At 44.2% G+C, this 17,034-nt stretch overlaps 1 protein-coding gene across 1 annotated transcript in view; it reads right to left on the bottom strand.

Moving 5' to 3' along the window:
- Nucleotides 1-989: 989 nt before the first annotated feature.
- LOC147736710 (uncharacterized) overlaps nt 990-17,034 on the bottom strand; it is a 52,733-nt gene continuing 36,688 nt past the window's right edge. The window contains exon 2 of the mRNA XM_086953431.1: nt 990-2,366. Within this exon, the coding sequence (XP_086809557.1) occupies nt 1,123-2,366 (1,244 nt within the window). The 3' untranslated portion in view covers nt 990-1,122. The remainder of the gene's footprint in view (nt 2,367-17,034) is intronic.

Below are 17,034 nucleotides of genomic sequence, written 5' to 3'. Positions count from 1 at the left end.
TGGTTGTGATTCCTAATGGGTCTCAAATTGTGACCTACCACACTAATATGCATGAGGCAGGTCTATTTGAATCTCGCTAGCAATCGCTAATGAAACTCAAAAGAGTTTCATACATTAGGAATTCCGATTTCCAAATTGCGACTCAGAATCATATTTAGGAAATCGGTATTCCTGATGCTAGTACATCCTGCCCTAAGTCTTGTTTTATTTTGCATTCTTCGAATGAGAAAAGCAAAAAAGGGCTGGGATGAAAAAAAGAAATTAAAAAATCAGTCTGGACACAGTACTTACTCCTTACAAGAGGTAAATCAAGTTATACCTAGCGTCACTCATAGATACGGGGCTGCTTGGTGGGTTCGCTGCTTTTCCAGTTGGTTGTGGCCGCACTCTTCACTAAAGAAGCCTGAGCGCTGTAGAGCTTACAGAGCGACACAAAAATAAATGGGAGCCCTATAGGAGGGGATCTTAAATGCACAGAATGCTGACTCGAACCCTTTGCAATGCAAGATACAGCAGGATTTATTTAGGAAAAGATGTCTACATACATCTGCAATAAACACAGTTCAACTACTAACTCTTAAACATATGTGGGAAAAGGTATGAAGGGAAGGGAAAAGAGCCCACGCTTTTTTCTGCAGCTCCAACGTTAATCAGGCACCACAAAGAGCGAGCAGCACCTGGGCTGAAGATGGAAGCCAGTCCGTTTCACGAGGCGAGTACCTCTGTGGGCTGCAGAGGGGCTACGGGCTTCGATTTGTTAGGACTTTGGCATCTGAAAATAGGGGGCTGTGCTGGAAGCCATAGCTGTGAGCTTAAAGTTGTTGTGACGTTTAAGTAGTAGTTTGGTGTGTGTTTAGTAAGACGGGGTGAGAGCGTTGTGGCAGTGCCCTCATGTAATGCATGAGAGAGGTGGCAAATGAATCCTATATTCGGTTGGTACAATAGAATCAACTAGTAGTGAGAAACACTCAGCACATTTATAAAGAAATTAGATTAGTTGGTGCGTTTGCATATTTGCATTTTGATTGACGCTCTTCTCGCACACAGTACAGTGAAAAGGCTTTTCTCCTGCGTGTGTTCCCTTATAAGCAAAGCGCTGGGAACACTCAGTGCAGTGATCTTTCAGTTGTGTACGATTTGATGCCGTACAAGGGATTCCTTATCAGCATAGCGCTTGGAACACAGAGTGCAGTGATAAGGCCGCTCTCCTGTGTGTGTTCTTTGATGCCGTCTGAGGCCTCCCTTTTGAGAAAAGCGCTTTGAACACACAGTGCAGTGATAAGGTCTCTCTCCGGTGTGTATTAGTTTGTGCTTTAGTAGAGTTGTCCTTCGATTGAAGCTCTTCTCACACAAGGTGCAGTGATAAGGCTTTTCTCCTGTGTGTATGCGTTGATGCCGAAGAAGAATTTTCTTTTGAGTGAAGCTCTTTGCACATACAGTACAGTGATGAGGCCTCTCTGCAGTGTGAATTCTTTGATGCAGCACAAGGTTTGCCTTCTGAGAAAAGCGCATTGAACACACAGTGCAATGATGAAGTCTCTCTCCTGTGTGTACACTTTGATGCTGTACAAGGGTCGCCTTACGCGAAAAGCGCTTTGAACACACAGTGCAGTGATAAGGTTTCTCTCCGGTGTGAATTAGTTTGTGATTTAGTAGAGTTGTCCTTCGATTGAAGCTCTTCTCACACATGGTGCAGTGATAAGGCTTTTCTCCAGTGTGTATGCGTTGATGCTCATGGAGAATTTGCTTTTGAGTAAAGCTCTTTGCACATACAGTACAGTGATAAGGCCTCTCTCCTGTGTGTACACGTTGATGCCGTACAAGGGTTGCCTTCTGAGAAAAGCGCTTGGAACACACTGTACAGTGATGAGGTCTCTCTCCTGTGTGTACGCTTTGATGAGGTCTCTCTCCTGTGTGTACGCTTTGATGAGGTCTCTCTCCTGTGTGTACGCTTTGATGAGGTCTCTCTCCTGTGTGTACACTTTGTTGAGGCCTCTCTCCTGTGTGTACGCTTTGATGCCGTATAAGGCCTTTCTTATTAGCAAAGCGCTTGGAACACACTATACAGTGATGAGGCCGCTCTCCAGTGTGTGTTCTTTGATGCTGTAAAAAAGTTTCCTTTTGAGTGAAACACTTTTTGCACGTTTCGCAGGGATATGGCCTGAGGCTGGTGTGTCCTTTTTTGTGCCTCACAAGAAGTGTCTCATTGATAAATCCTTTGTCACACACATTACAAGCAAAGCATCTCTCGCTCATGTGCATTCTGCGCTGTTTTTTTAAGTCGTTTTTTTGAGTAAAATTCATCTTGCCTCCGGAACCTTTATGGCTTTCTTTCCCATTCATACTTTCTAGATGTGATTGTTGTTCTGCAAATTAGAAAAACATTGAAAATTACATGAAGAAAATATTTCTTGAAAAAGCTGCATTGATATAATATGGAGAAGTGAACAGTTACAATTCAGGGAAAAAAAGTGTAAGAAAAAGACTCACACTTCCCTTTGAGACACAAATGGTGACTAGTCCTCCTACATAACGTGCGTTGACCTGGTCCTGCAGCAGGAGCATGCTGGGAAATCAAGTGATTCACAAGAACCACCGTTCGACATGTGGTTTCTGGTTGGCTTGGGTAGGCACCTAAGCCAGGCAGAATCCACCACTCTATTCAGGGTAAGCCAGATAGACACCCGAGATAACCTGCGCTCACCCTCTGGTAGCTTGGCACAGAGCAGTCAGGCTTGTTTAAAGAGGCAACGTGCAGAGCATTTGTGCAACACACTCGCGCAGCAACACAGTGAGTAAACCACAAAAGGGAATCCACGCAGGATTAACTAAAAATAAATTCTATATTGTAAATCAAACAAGACCAAAATTACTTAAATCACACAGTTAGTGCAAATAATGCAGGTTTGACAAAGAAAAACACAAATTACTTTGAAACCATAGGTCACAGCGCACCTGCGCTCCTATTACACTTCATACGGTAACTGTAGTGAACGTGGTTGAAGTGATTGCATTTAGAAACCAAACGTACGGCGCAGGACCACCTACTAAACTCTAAACAGTAATTGAGCTTGAGTCTTACAGCATTTCTCCTCTATGGACGGCCCTGCACCATTCTTGCGCTCATCTCCAGAGCAGAGACAATGCTGAACAAGAAATGCCCCTCACGCTCAGGCGAGTCCGGAGCCCTCCGGGGCTGCTTGAATCGCGTCTCTTTCCAAGGGAAACTAAGGCACCCGTGAAGGAGAGCAGGGCGGCTTTACCACTCTTGTGGACCCAACCCGCCTAACAATACCTTTGTGGGTGCAGGGTCACTGGCCCACATGCATCAAGCATTTTTGGAATCGCAAACGGTGCGATTCCTTAAAATCGTCCGTTTGCGATTCCAAAAGTGCTTTTTGGGATGCATCATGCAATTTTAGAAATTGCAACTTTTTTGCGATTTCTAAAATTGCGATAGCATTTAAGAAATCTCAATTTTGCGATTTCTTAAATGCTATGCATCATTTGATTTCAAATTGCGAAATTTGAAATTGCAAGTGCAAATTACCACGAAGTTAAACCTCGTGGTTATTTGCGAAATTGTTTAAAAATGCACAAAAATGCATTTTTTAAACTGTTAAATTACAGACACACATGTCCTTAGTGTGTATAGGTAAAAGTGCATTTCATGGGTGCAGGGGGAGGGTCATTTGGACCCCCCTCTCCACCCTTGAAATGCTTTGTTGAATTGCGATTTCAAATTGCGAATTCGCAATTCCCATTCATTCCTATGGGCATTTCAGCCCATAGGAATGAATGGGAATTGCGAATTCGCAATTTGAAAATCGCATTTTTTATGCGATTCGGTAAAAATAGCGATTTTTACCGAATTGCATAAAAAATGCAAAAATATTCATGCATAGGCTTTTGCGATTTCTAATTTGCGAATCGCTATTTTTCGCAAATTAGAAATCGCAAAAGCCCATATTGATGCATGTGGGCCACTGTCCTCAGGGCATCTGTAACTTGCTAACAATGTTGTCATGTCTCGGGAGTGGGACCTGATGTTGTGAGCTTTGTGCAGTATACACGTTAAAACCAGAGGGCGAGGCTGGCTGGAATTTGCCTCAGAATGCTGGCCCGCCACATGTTACAGAACAACGTACGGTCAAAACGCCTGCCTTGAAGGCTTTGTGCAGCTCCTGTAGCTCTGCAGCCTTAGACGCTGCACTGTACCACCTCAGAGCAGTACAAGTCTTCAGGTGGCTGTTCCTAGAGTTTCACCGCCAGAGGGGCCACACTAGTTTGTTCTTGGTGGCATCTGACGGTGGCGATATCTTGCCAGACTCCGGGGGTGAGGTTCACAATACAATTCAGCTGCAGTGAGCACGCTGGCTCAAGGACGTGTTTGTTTCTCTGGTAATGCCTCCAGGGGAAACAACGCTGTTCATGCGAGAGAAAAAACGCTCACCACATGCGGGTTTGTAAAACATGGAGCACTTCCCTAGAATGCACAAAGGCACTCCCTGGTCAGAGCGCTGCACTGTAGTCCCATGGTGCACTGTCCTGTAATGCACACAGTTTTACCTTGTGGAGAAGGGAGCAATATATACTATTCAGTTTATGTCTATCCTTACCTTGATCCCCCAAACTACTAGGGTCCACTGTTTTTTGTAATAAGTTAACGCCCAAGGCCCCTAGTGTACTACCGTTGGGTTCCCTTGTTTCTCATAACTATATGTAGCGCAATCGCACGATTGCAAGGGATTGTGAATCCTCACCCCTGTCTGAAGGGGGCTTTCCCAGCACCACCCTTTTGTTCCCTCTTTCCGCCCTTCACACACACTCTTGCGTTTCTTGTTGCTTAGGCTAGGCATGTCTGACCACCCACCACTTTACACTCTTGACTATATCAACAAAATCCTAGAGGGTCCCTCCCTTCTAACCGACTCAGTAGATACCCCAAACGAACCCAGCTCACTGCAGTCACTCTCACTCTGCTGTCACTCTCACTCTGCTGTCACTCTCACTCTGCTGTCACTCATGCAGTCACTCTCACTCTGCTGTCACTCATGCAGTCACTCTCACTCTGCAGTCACTCTCACTCTGCAGTCACTCATGCAGTCACTCTCACTCTGCTGTCACTCATGCCGTCACTCTCTGCTGTCACTCTCTTGGCTGTCACTCATGCAGTCACTCTCACTCTGCTGTCACTCATGCAGTCACTCTCAATCTGCTGTCACTCTTACTCTGCAGTCACTCATGCAGTCACTCTCACTCTGCTGTCACTCATGCTGTCACTCTCACTCATGCTGTCACTCTAACTCTGCTGTCACTCATGCTGCCACTCACTCTGCTGTCACTCACTCTGCTGTCACTCATGCAGTCACTCTCACTCTGCTGTCACTCATGCAGTCACTCTCACTCTGCTGTCACTCTCACTCTGCAGTCACTCATGCAGTAACTCTCACTCTGCTGTCACTCATGCTGTCACTCTCACTCTGCTGTCACTCATGCTGTCACTCTCACTCATGCTCTCACTCTAACTCTGCTGTCACTCTCACTCTGCTGTCACTCTCACTCTGCTGCCACTCATGCTGTCGCTCATGCTGTCTCTCTCACTCTGCTGTCACTCTCACTCTGCTGTCACTCGTGCTGTCACTCTCACTCTCAATCTGTCCCTCATGCAGTCACTCTTACTCTGCAGTCACTCATGTTGTCACTCTCACTCTGCTGTCACTCTCACTCTACTGTCACTCTCACTCTGCTGTCACTTCTTGAACAAATACTCTCACTCTGCTGTCACTCTCACTCTGCTGTCACTCATGCTGTCACTCACTCAGCTGTCACTCATGCAGTCACTCTCACTCTGCTGTCACTCATGCAGACACTCATGCAGTCACTCTCACTCTGCAGTCACTCATGCAGTCACTCTTACTCTGCAGTCACTCATGTTGTCACTCTCACTCTGCTGTCACTCATGCTGTCACTCTCACTCTACTGTCACTCTCACTCTGCTGTCACTCACTCTGCTGTCACTCATGCTGTCACTCTCACTCTGCTACCACTCATGCAGTCACTCTCAATCTGCAGTCACTCATGCAGTCACTCTCAATCTGCAGTCACTCATGCAGTCACTCCCACTCTAAAGTCACTCATGCGGTCACTCTCACTCTGCAGTCACTCATGCAGTTACTCTCACTCTGCAGGCACTCATGCTGTCACTCTCACTCTGCTGTCACTCATGCTATCACTCTCATTCTCACTCTGCTGTCACTCATGCTGTCACTCTGCAGTCACTCTCACTCTGCTGTCACTCATGTTGTCACTCTCACTCTGCTGTCACTCATGCTGTCACTCTCCCTGCAGTTACTCTCCCTCTGCAGTCACTTTCACTGCAGTCACTCTCACTCTGCTGTCACTCATGCTGTCACTCTCACTCATGCAGTCACTCTTACTCTGCTGTCACTCACGCTGTCACTCTCACTCTCAATCAGTCCCTCATGCTGTCTCTCTCACTCTGCTGTCACTCATGCTGCCACTCTCACTCTGCTGTCACTGGGTTACAACATTGTTCTATTAAATAAAATAATATTAAATGGAGGCATAAACCGAACAGATAAGGAAAACAGATGTTTTGCCTTGTGTTATTTTTAGACACAGGCCTCAGCACGCCTAAAGACGCAGACTTTCCTGACTGCTGAACTCCCCCAGAGATTGTTAAAGGGTAAACTGACAACCTCTTGACTGAACAGCCTGTGTTGAAACCTCTCAAGTATGAAAGGCATCAGCCTGTGGGGGACGTTAGCTAACCCTACATCTGCAATGTGGTTCGACAAATAGAGATAAAAATAGCACAGCCTCACACACACACACACACACAATCACATTAGAACCATTTACCCAAATAATGGTACTGCTAGGAAACAAAGGCTGGCATGGGTGGGCTATGGACATTGACCATAGAGCTCAATGAAAAATGTTGAACTCTTTTGACGCACCTAAACACATGCGTAAAACACAATAAAATGCTTGCGTAGGAAGGACCAAACACATTTTACTTTCATATTAAAAAGCAAAAACATTATATCACTAAATAAAATGATTACCAAATCTAACCAAACTCAACCAAAACAGGTCGATGGAAATGCCAGAGACATACACAAAGGGCACCCAGACTAAGAAAGAACTATGAAACCAACGTAGCAATATTTAATGATAGATATGTTCAAAGTGATAAAACGCCACAACGACGTCTTCTCGCTGCGCCACGGTCACAGGAAGCCGGGGCCAGGGGTGAAATGTGGCCTGCTGTGGGATAACGGTAAGCCTAATTCCTGCTTTGGGATTACAGTCTTGCAAAATAATTGGAGCTTTCGACAGCACACACACAACTTGTTCCCTCGTAACCAGGCCCCATCCCACTGCCTAGGAAAACATAATAACCAGCCATTTCCCATTTGCTCACAAGGAAAGTACGAGAGAGAATACCAGTCAGTGCTTTATAAAAACTGCAGATGAAGATATATTTTAGTTTCTGTTCAGAAAATCGGGTTTGGGTACATTTTAGAGAACTAAATGCATTTAAGTATATTGAAGTTGTGAAAATTGCGCTCGCTTTGGTAGACGGGCAACATCCCTCTAAATCAGATGAAAAGAGGATGTGTATGAAATAAGAAAATAACCTGTTTAGCCGAGCTGAGCCCACATCCAAGCTGGATCGCGGCTGAAAGGGAATTTCTTCCCCACACTCTGAATCTCTCGCGACATCCGTGCCAACGAGCCCCTGACTCGAAGCTGGTTATGTTGGCGCTCATTTTTATGTAGCATAACATGAGACCGATGAAAGAGAGTTCCTAAACACCGTCGTTTTTTGATGTAACCAGCACCAAAATGGTTAAAGTGGGTCAAGCTGTGGCGACATTCTCCTCAGAGCAGGCTGTCGCCGCCACACGCGATTAATCCGGTGGCCCATTAATGAGCGCGCGGGAGCCAGGGGGCTGCAGGAAAAGGTTAACAGGCTGCTTAATGAACTTCTTAACTCATTTGAGCTGCGAGCAGAGAGGAAACCGTAGAGCCATCAAGGCGACTTAACCCGGGCCCTGGGTGCACGTGTGGCGGGGCTGTCCGTCAAACGTTCCGTGGCCGGGTGCCCACGCTGGGTAACTCCGGCTAAGCAAGCACAAGCAACGAAGAACAGCAACCTTTGCCGCGAGGTAAGTCTCGCGAAATTTCAATGGAGGAAGTTCAATGCGGCTTCGAACGGGTCCAGTTGCGGAATGTGTGTGTGTGTGTGCATTGCCCACGGTATGTCAAATGGGAAACCAGGCATTGCTGAATGATAAAGCGGAACGCATTGTGATGACGGAAAGAAAAGTGCGGGTCCTCAACCCACAGCTCAAACAAAGCACCGAGTCACAGACGTCGGGATTCTGGATTCCAGCCTCAGAGAGGGGGGTGCCGCCTCAGCTGATGCCCGGCCCCATGGGACTGAGTCACCGACCCCTCCCGCCTCTGCACACAGCGCAGGTTTCTCTTTCCCGAGAAACGAAATTCAAAACGCTGTAGTTTTGTTTTCAGAGCCGGGCCCTCCTGGTTAGTTGCGGTCACTGTGCAAGCAGAAAAAAAAAATGCTTGTGAGTGGTGCGCACGCGCGCCACTGCGAGCATGTGTCTTCAATTACCGCGGCCCTGACGGCCGCGATAATTAAAGATATATGGCCTCTTGTGCGCCTAACAGACACCAATAGGCCGTGGGTGGAGCTACGCGACCGCCCATGGCCTATTGCTTGTTCTGTTTTAAAAACACAAGCACGCAAAGGCCAATGAAAAATGGGCCTAGGAAAGAACACGCACGAGCTGCTTGGAATTCCTAGGTCAATTTTCAAAACGCCGAGAAAAGGACTCTCGCTGCGCGACACTGCTGCGCAGTGTACGCTAGGCCCGAGACCTAAAAACTCAACCTACAATGCAAAGGCAATATCCTGTTAAGCAAGAAGCTAAAAAACAGGTGAGGGAGATTCTAAATATACTGGAATATAAAGGGGTGATTGAAACATGCACCTCATCTATGAACAATCCTTTGTTTACTTTCTCCAAACCAGACATTTCATATCGTCTAGTTTTGGACTACAGACACTTAAACTCTTGTTGCAAAACATTTGCAGTACTAAATGCACACAGTGCAGCACTGATGAATAACATCGTGCAGAAAAAATATAAAAAGACATTAGATATTTCAAATGGATTCTTCTGTCAAAACATTGCACCTAAAAGCAGGCATTTGACCGCTTTCTCAATTATGGGGACAGAGCGTCAATTTTGCCATCTCCCCCAGTGATTCAAGAATAGTCCAGGGTTATTTTCAGCCAGAGTAACAGAGTTACTACAAACGTACGATGATGAAGCATTATCGTATGTCGATGATATCTATCTTACAGACGATGACTTGGACGTACACTTGAAAAGAGTGAACACCATAATACTTGGGTTCGCTTCTGAAGGGAACAAATTAAATTTTATGAAATCACGAATTGCCCACCACAACATCCTATTCTTAGGATATGAACTTTCAAGTGAAGGCAAAAGCCTGCCAGCAAACTTTCTAGAGAAATGTGTGATGCTGCAACCTCCGAAAACACTGAAAAACTTACAGTCAATTCGAGGTTTCCTGAATTTTGGAAGAACTTATATTCTAAATTACGCAGAAAGGGTTAAACCTCTCTACGAACTGATCAAACCTAATTTTAAACCAACTAATTGGACTCAAAAACACCCAGAAATTTTGAGCTCAGTACAAACAGATATGTTAGCAAAAACACAGTTACAGACACGCGAAAACGTGCGCAACCTTGTGATCCGGATCATCCAAGGGAGATGCGGATTCACATACCTAAACTTTGAAGAAGGTGAAAAGGTACCAATAGCTTATAAATCACACTTGTACATACAAGCTGAAATGAAATTCTCTTCTACAGAAAAAATTCTGACAGCGGTTCAAACTGCAGTAGCAAAGGAGAGAACCCTAGCACAGGATAAACACATACTGATCGTTACACCTGTACCTGCTTTAGAAGCAGTGACGAAAGGGAGCATTCCAAATGCAAAAGCTTTACATCCGAGATAGATACAATGGGTTAATTCTCTTGCTGCAACAGACGTTGAATACGTGTTTGACACCTACTTGATAACACAAGAATTCCTACAATACGAACACGAATGTCCTCTGCCAACTGACATTCTGCCTCTAGAACATTACGGATGTATAATCTATACAGACGGTTCAGGACAACCCGCAATTGGGGGATAAACAAGCCTAAAGTGCTGCGTGCGCGATTGTTAAAGGTCGCTGGCGTGAAGGTAAATTTATACCAATGGTCACTAAAACTCAATCACTCGTAGACTTTACGGCTCAGCGAGCTGAACTACAGGCTTTCAAGATGGCGCTTGAAAATACCCATAGCGAATTCCCCACACTCATAGTGTGCGATTCGTATAACTGCGTCAGGAATTAGAATGAATATCTGCAGGCCTGGGTTCAAAATGGTTTCAAAAATACAAAAGGTGGCACAATCAAGCATAAAGAGCTTTGGGAACAAGTAGTTCTATTACAGAAAGAACTACAAAAGACTCACGTGATTCATACACTGAATCATCAGCGTGATGGCGTTCACGTTGCAGGGAATTCATTGGCAGATGAAGCCACGAAGGCAGCTGTGCAAACGGCTTTCGTAGCTACAATCAATCGTTCTAAAGCAACGATAGACGATGAAACAATGCTAGCAGTTAATGCCTCAATGAAAGGCAACTATGTGGTGTTACCACTAAATTACCCACTCGGACATACATACATAATTGATGCAAACTCCGTTCCTTTTGCTCGAATCCCTGGAGTGAGGGACATAGTAATTCCAAACAGGAACCGGAGAGCTGCTTTGGTTCACAAAGCACATATGGGAGAGGGTCTGACACATCATGGGATCTTAAAATCTCTAATAGAGTTAGAAGAGGTGTACTATTGGCCAGGAATGAGCGTTGAAGTGTACAAATTTGGAATTAATTGCAATGTCTTTTACAGAGATCATAGCATTGAAAAACACCAAGTACCTGACTACAGTGTAGCCAGCCCAGCACAGACACCACTGTTAGACGGCATTAGACTTTCTACACGCAGACATCACCATGGACGAATGCGGTCCCACAACTATTACGGCAAGATTCATTTGGATGTGGCCTCAGCGCTCGGCTGATGCCCGAACTGTTATAAAAGATTTGCGAGTCTTTATCGGCACATACGCAATCGGCACGCTACATTCTGACCAGGGTCTCGCGTTTATCTCTCGGGCTTACAAGGAGGCCATGGTCAGCTTGGGCAATGCATTGCGGTACTCAAGTCCATTCCACCCTGAGGGAAATGCGGTAGTGGAAAGAAAAAACCGTGATATAAAGCAATCTATAACAGCTAGGGTATTAGGCTTGGGTGACGGGTGGGCCAAACATCTAATAAGTGTCCAACGTAGTCTTAACAATCTGCCAAGAAATTCTCTGGGTGGAATCACTCCATATGAATTACTGTTTGGTACTAGAATGATAATCGAAGACCTCGATTGTCAAACTTCAGTGGTGGAACAAAACCCTTTGATGTCAAAGATCGTTTGGCTGTTTTACAGGACTTAAATTAAACAAAAAGAGGTCTGAGTAACACAACACAAAAGCCAACAACCAATGAAGAAAAACAACCTGTCCCAGCAAGGCCTGTCTGGATTCCCAAGATTGGGGATCTAGTCAGGGAAGAAGGAATTTGGGCCTTCTTACAGAAAAGCAGTACCTGTCTTAGCAATCCATGGAACAAGATCAGTGTCACTACCGCCGATTGCTGGCAAAAGGGAGAACAGAGTTGTATCAATTGACCTGGTCAAACCACATCATGTGGTCGATAATAAGTAGTAAGCCCAGTGACTCCCAAGATGTAGCAGATGACCAAATCTTGCTACAATCCAAGAAGTTCAAACTGAAAGACTAATCTCCTTTGATAAACCTTTAGTAAGAAAAGAAGGACTATGCAACAATGCCATGGAACTTGTGCCTCTTGAGGCCCAAATAACAGTTCGTCAAGACAGTCCTGTCTACAATGATGTAGCCTCTGACTATACAAATATGACAAAAGAAGAAGCAGCTCTAACGATTCCAAACTATCCTGATGCCATTCCAACAATTGACAGAACTACCTCTGGCTATTTCATCAACTTTGATACCTTTTCTGAGGATCCCAGTGAACCTTAAACAACGCCAGCAAACAAATCTTTCAAAGAAAAAAATAACAGAACTCTTTCATCAACTGGAAAAAACATATCTGGTTTCACCATGGGTTGAATTTTTGATTGTATTAGATGTACTTTTTTTCCTACTTTGGCTCATTCTTGTTTTAATGCCTTAGATATGTTCAGTAATTATACATTCAGTTTTATTGAACTTAATACTGTGGAGTGGGTGTTGTATATGAATCTAGGACCCCAGTGTAATGTACCCGATTCATGCCCATATATAGGTATAAATTACCCTATCCTTATATAGGCATAGAAATCAAAACCATATTTAGACTTAGCCTATGCAGCCCAAATACGCATTGGCTACTTCCACTAGTTCCGAGAATCCACAGCTATTTCTTGGAAAAACCTGCCTTCAGCACCTAGGGACTTCCCCTTGCTTGAATACTAATTTATCTAAGAAATCATGGATTTTCAAAGAACTGAGTCTTTGATGACATTATTATGTCCAACCGTACGTCAAACTCGGCACCTTCAAGGTATAAATATGCCCACATTTGCCCAGACAAACACACGGTGGTTTGGAGCAGTTCGACTATCTACTTGCCCGACGCATCACGCCGCAGCAAGTGCCGAAGGAAGTCGACCCTCCAGCAGACGCACTGAGAGACGCTGTCTTTTCGCTGGCCGAAAAATCCAGCTCCAGTGTTTCCAGGCTACCCTTGCGGGTTGCTGGGAAATCGAGTCTTGAGAGAGAGATACAAGACCTACTTCATTCTAAACCAAGGTACGGAGCTGATTAGACCCTTAAAGAATTCTTGGAATAGATTCTTGGCAAAAAAAATACTGAAACTAAGCTACACCTCACTTACTTCTTCCCTTGTACTAGACCTAGGTTAGGTATACTGGGGTAGGCGTATTTTAGAAGCACCAGTTGAGTACTTTTAGTCATTATTTAATAATGTATGTATTCTATGCTATTTTATATGGCTTAGAAACCATCCCATGCTTTTACAGTATTATTTTATAATACTCTTCGTATTATATGCAGTGTACTCTATAACCAGTATCACGAGTGTAGCAGTTCATTTCTTGTGCTTGAGAAAGAAGACTGTTCAATAAATACTTTTATTGAAAACGCCCGTCTCTCTATTTTCTTTGCACCTCTGGTGAAACGAAGCATGCACGATTGACTGAGTGAAATAACTATCTATTGTTTCCGCGACTCTAGAGATTGATTTCTTATTCTTGCAAAACAAAGTGGTCATGTTTATGTGGCTGTCAGAAACTAATCCCTTTTTGTCTATTCGAGAAAGTTTCTAGTGACCTCTGAGCTAGCTGGCACTCACAATTAAGTTTAATATATTCATTAGAGACCTAGTCGACCTCAGTCCTACGTCTAAACTAGAGTATATGTTATTCCAATGCGCAGAGCCTATTGGGAATATAGGAACTACACTACACTTGATGGAATCATCTCTAAGCAGAACACCTTATCCCTCCGCTCTATCCTACCCACCGACTGGACTCACCAACACCTAATTCTTTTCAATCTCAATGCCATCGAACCAAAGGCCGACCCCCAAAATACCCGGCACAAGTACTTAGTGAGGAACATACACTGAATCTCCCAGGCAGAGTTAGAAGCGTTAGTCAGTTCCCAAATTCTAAGGTGATGATCTCACTGCCACCTACAACAGAAAAATGGGAAAACTACTTGACATAGACGCCCCTTTGAAACACAAGTAATCAAGAAGTATCCCTTCCAGATCTTGGTTTAACAAAGACCTTAACAAAGAGGCAACAGCTCCGGTTGGCTGAAAGAAACTGGAGACAACAATCCTTGTTAACACATCTTGCGATATCGGGAGCTAAACGCATAAAATACAAAACACACATCTTCAGAGAAAAATCCCCCTTCTTCTGAGCCCAACTTGACCCTTCTAGGAACAGACCTAAAGACCTTCTCAACATCATCAAACAACAAAACTCCTCTTTCCCTCAACACTCAATAAATGACTCTACAATGCGCTGCAAAGAGTTTGCAGCATTCTTGTCTGAAAAAATATCGAACATTGAAATCTCTCTTGACCCACCCATCTCTCCGTCCTACACCAAAGATGTCCCCCTAGCAAAGAGGGTCTACCCAAGGCCCTACCTCCCACTAATGGTCGTCTCGCCAAACTCACCCTATGCCAGTTGGACTGAATTTGACGATGTCGCTTAAGAAGAAGTGCTCCAATTACTCGCTTGCATGAAACCAACATCACACATTTCTGATCCCCTCCCTCCTGAGCGTGTCAATAATCACAGTCACATCATATCTCGCCTGCATGGACCAAACTCATCAACTCCTCCTTTTCGAGAAGCTCCACGCCAACCTCCCTCAAACTCGGCCAAGTCACCCCCTCATCAAACAACACAGACGCCGACTAGAACAACCTTAACAATTAAAGACCTATATTTATTCACATTTACCTTCAGAAGCAAGTCTCGTCAAAGCACAAGAGTGCCTGACGAACTTAGAAGTCCATACGCTGGTACTTTTTAGACTGGATTATTGGACCTCTTTCCTGTCTGGCCTTCCCCGAGAAATGCTTCATACAGTTATCCACTTAGGGACAGGTCAAAAAGTTTGTAAATCACATTTCTTCTATACTTCGCATCCTACAATGGCTTCCAATTGAAGCAAAAGACCAATGTAACACTGAATGCATCACCCACAAAGCCCTCCACAACTCCACAACCTCTACTCTGGATCTGAACAAGGATCGACAATTTGTAAAGTCCTCCTGCTGGAACAAGTGACATTCAGGCAAGAATGCTTTATAAAGCTCGCCTTCTCTGCCAGCGCTATAAGGATCTGTAACTCCCTCCCACAAGCACCTTGAACAACCACAAGTCTTGCCACAATTATAAACTCAAAATCCTCCTATTTGAGAGACACTTTGAATAATAAATCTGTGGTCACTTTTCTGCATCCACTTTTCCAATGTATCCAGATATTAACTGTTTGAACTTTCTCCCCTGACGTGCTCTGTGGGATTAGTCTATTGCTTATCTGTTATTATATAGCACATCTGATCTGCATTTTTTAGTCTTTCTTCTTTAGAAAAGTGCTTCAATGCCCTTCAGTAAAGATTGTACTATACAAAACCACAAAAATAAACACATTTGGTATAATAAAGAGGAACCAGAAAAAAACTCTTTTTGAAAAGTTTGTGCAAATTTGTCAAAAGATTCCAAAATTATTAGCAAAGAAATAATTGCTTTTCAAAAGAAACTCTTATAACCACAAACTACGTGGGAGGGAAGGAAGGAAGAGCGGAAGAGAGAGAGAGAGACAGAGAGAGAGTGAGAGAAATAGAAAGGAAGAAAGATAGAAAGAAACAGAAAGAGAAACAGAGAAATAGAGAAAGAGTGACAGAGAGAGAGGAGAGCGAAAGAGAGAGACAAAGATAGAGAGAAAGAGAGAAGGATAGAAAGAAAGAGAAACAGAGGGAGATGGAGAGAGAGAGAGACACCATGGTTTAAGTGAGTTGCAAATAATTTTTTAAAATGAATTAAGATGTTAAAAGCAATCCCAATAATAACTTCCATGTGACCTTTGTGCTTTTGATCCAAGACTACCAGACAGTGCTAAAGAAATCTTGGGGATATTCAGAAAGCATCAGTGGGAATACATTCCGCAGATTCTTTACCATTGGATTTGTGGTTTGTAATTCACATCCGTCCCTCCTGCTGCCCAAATTCTTGTTTACTGTATTCTTCCACAAACAAGCTTTCTGTAAAAAGGCCTTTAAATCTTGTTTTTATCTGGTCACGTTTGCAGTGCATTCAAAGACAGAGGTCAAATGTCAAGCTCTCTCTTTGAGGAAGCTTGGTGTTTACTTTTCTTCCTATGACTTCAAAATGAGAGAATGTATGTGACAATTCTGCTGAGTATCCATACAAGAGGAGAAGGTGTAAGATTTTTCTCCTAGCACACATCAAAAAACAAGCACTGGCAAAGCCAATTGGTCTTGCCTTGCGAACCTTGAGGAAATATAAATTTTTGGTCATGTTATGTTCCCTAGCGCGTACCCCACCGACTCCATGTACCAGCTTAAAGTGCATGTAACTTCCCTCCTGTGTCAGCTATGAAGACGCAAATACATTTGCGTCCAACGTTAACTTGTCCTCTTTCAGATCCACCCTGAATGGATTATATAGTCCGTTCCTAAGTATGCTATGCCACCGTCTTTTTGTAGTGTACTTTACATGTTTTTCTGCTCTGGCAGAATAGGCCCTGAATTTCTGCCATCGAGCCTCTTTTCTGGCTCCTGACTCTGACAGCCTCTGCCCAGGCTACCTCTGTACCCGTGAACTCTGACTTACTTCCAGCGCGGCCCCTCGCGCTCAGCTCAGCCTGCTTTCTGCCAAGACTGACTATAACCTTCGAGTTATCTGTTCCGCTCCTCGAAAATGCATTCCTGCCTACTAGCTTCAGTAAACATCCTCCCAAGCTGCAGAGCCAAAGGTCCGACCCGTCCCAGTACAAGTAATTCATAGCCTCTGTTACCATGCTTCCATGGAAGGCCCCGTGCCCCCACGCTTCTCATGCAGACACTTAGGCGCTTATACACGCATCCACAGTTAGCATAGAATAGCTTCTGCCCTAGAGACCTTTCCGCCCAGATAGTATGGTTCCTAAACATCAGATATCAGATATGATAGAAGTACAAGTTGATCTGACATGCCAGACTTCTGTCTCTTTCCGTCAGTGTAAATGTCAAGTCCCCTGCACC

The sequence above is a fragment of the Lissotriton vulgaris genome, chromosome 1_2 (genome assembly GCF_964263255.1).
Source record: "Lissotriton vulgaris chromosome 1_2, aLisVul1.2, whole genome shotgun sequence".
In the NCBI taxonomy this organism is placed as follows: domain Eukaryota; kingdom Metazoa; phylum Chordata; class Amphibia; order Caudata; family Salamandridae; genus Lissotriton; species Lissotriton vulgaris.
Note: the sequence above shows the minus strand (reverse complement) of the source record. Positions and strands in the feature narration are given on the sequence as shown.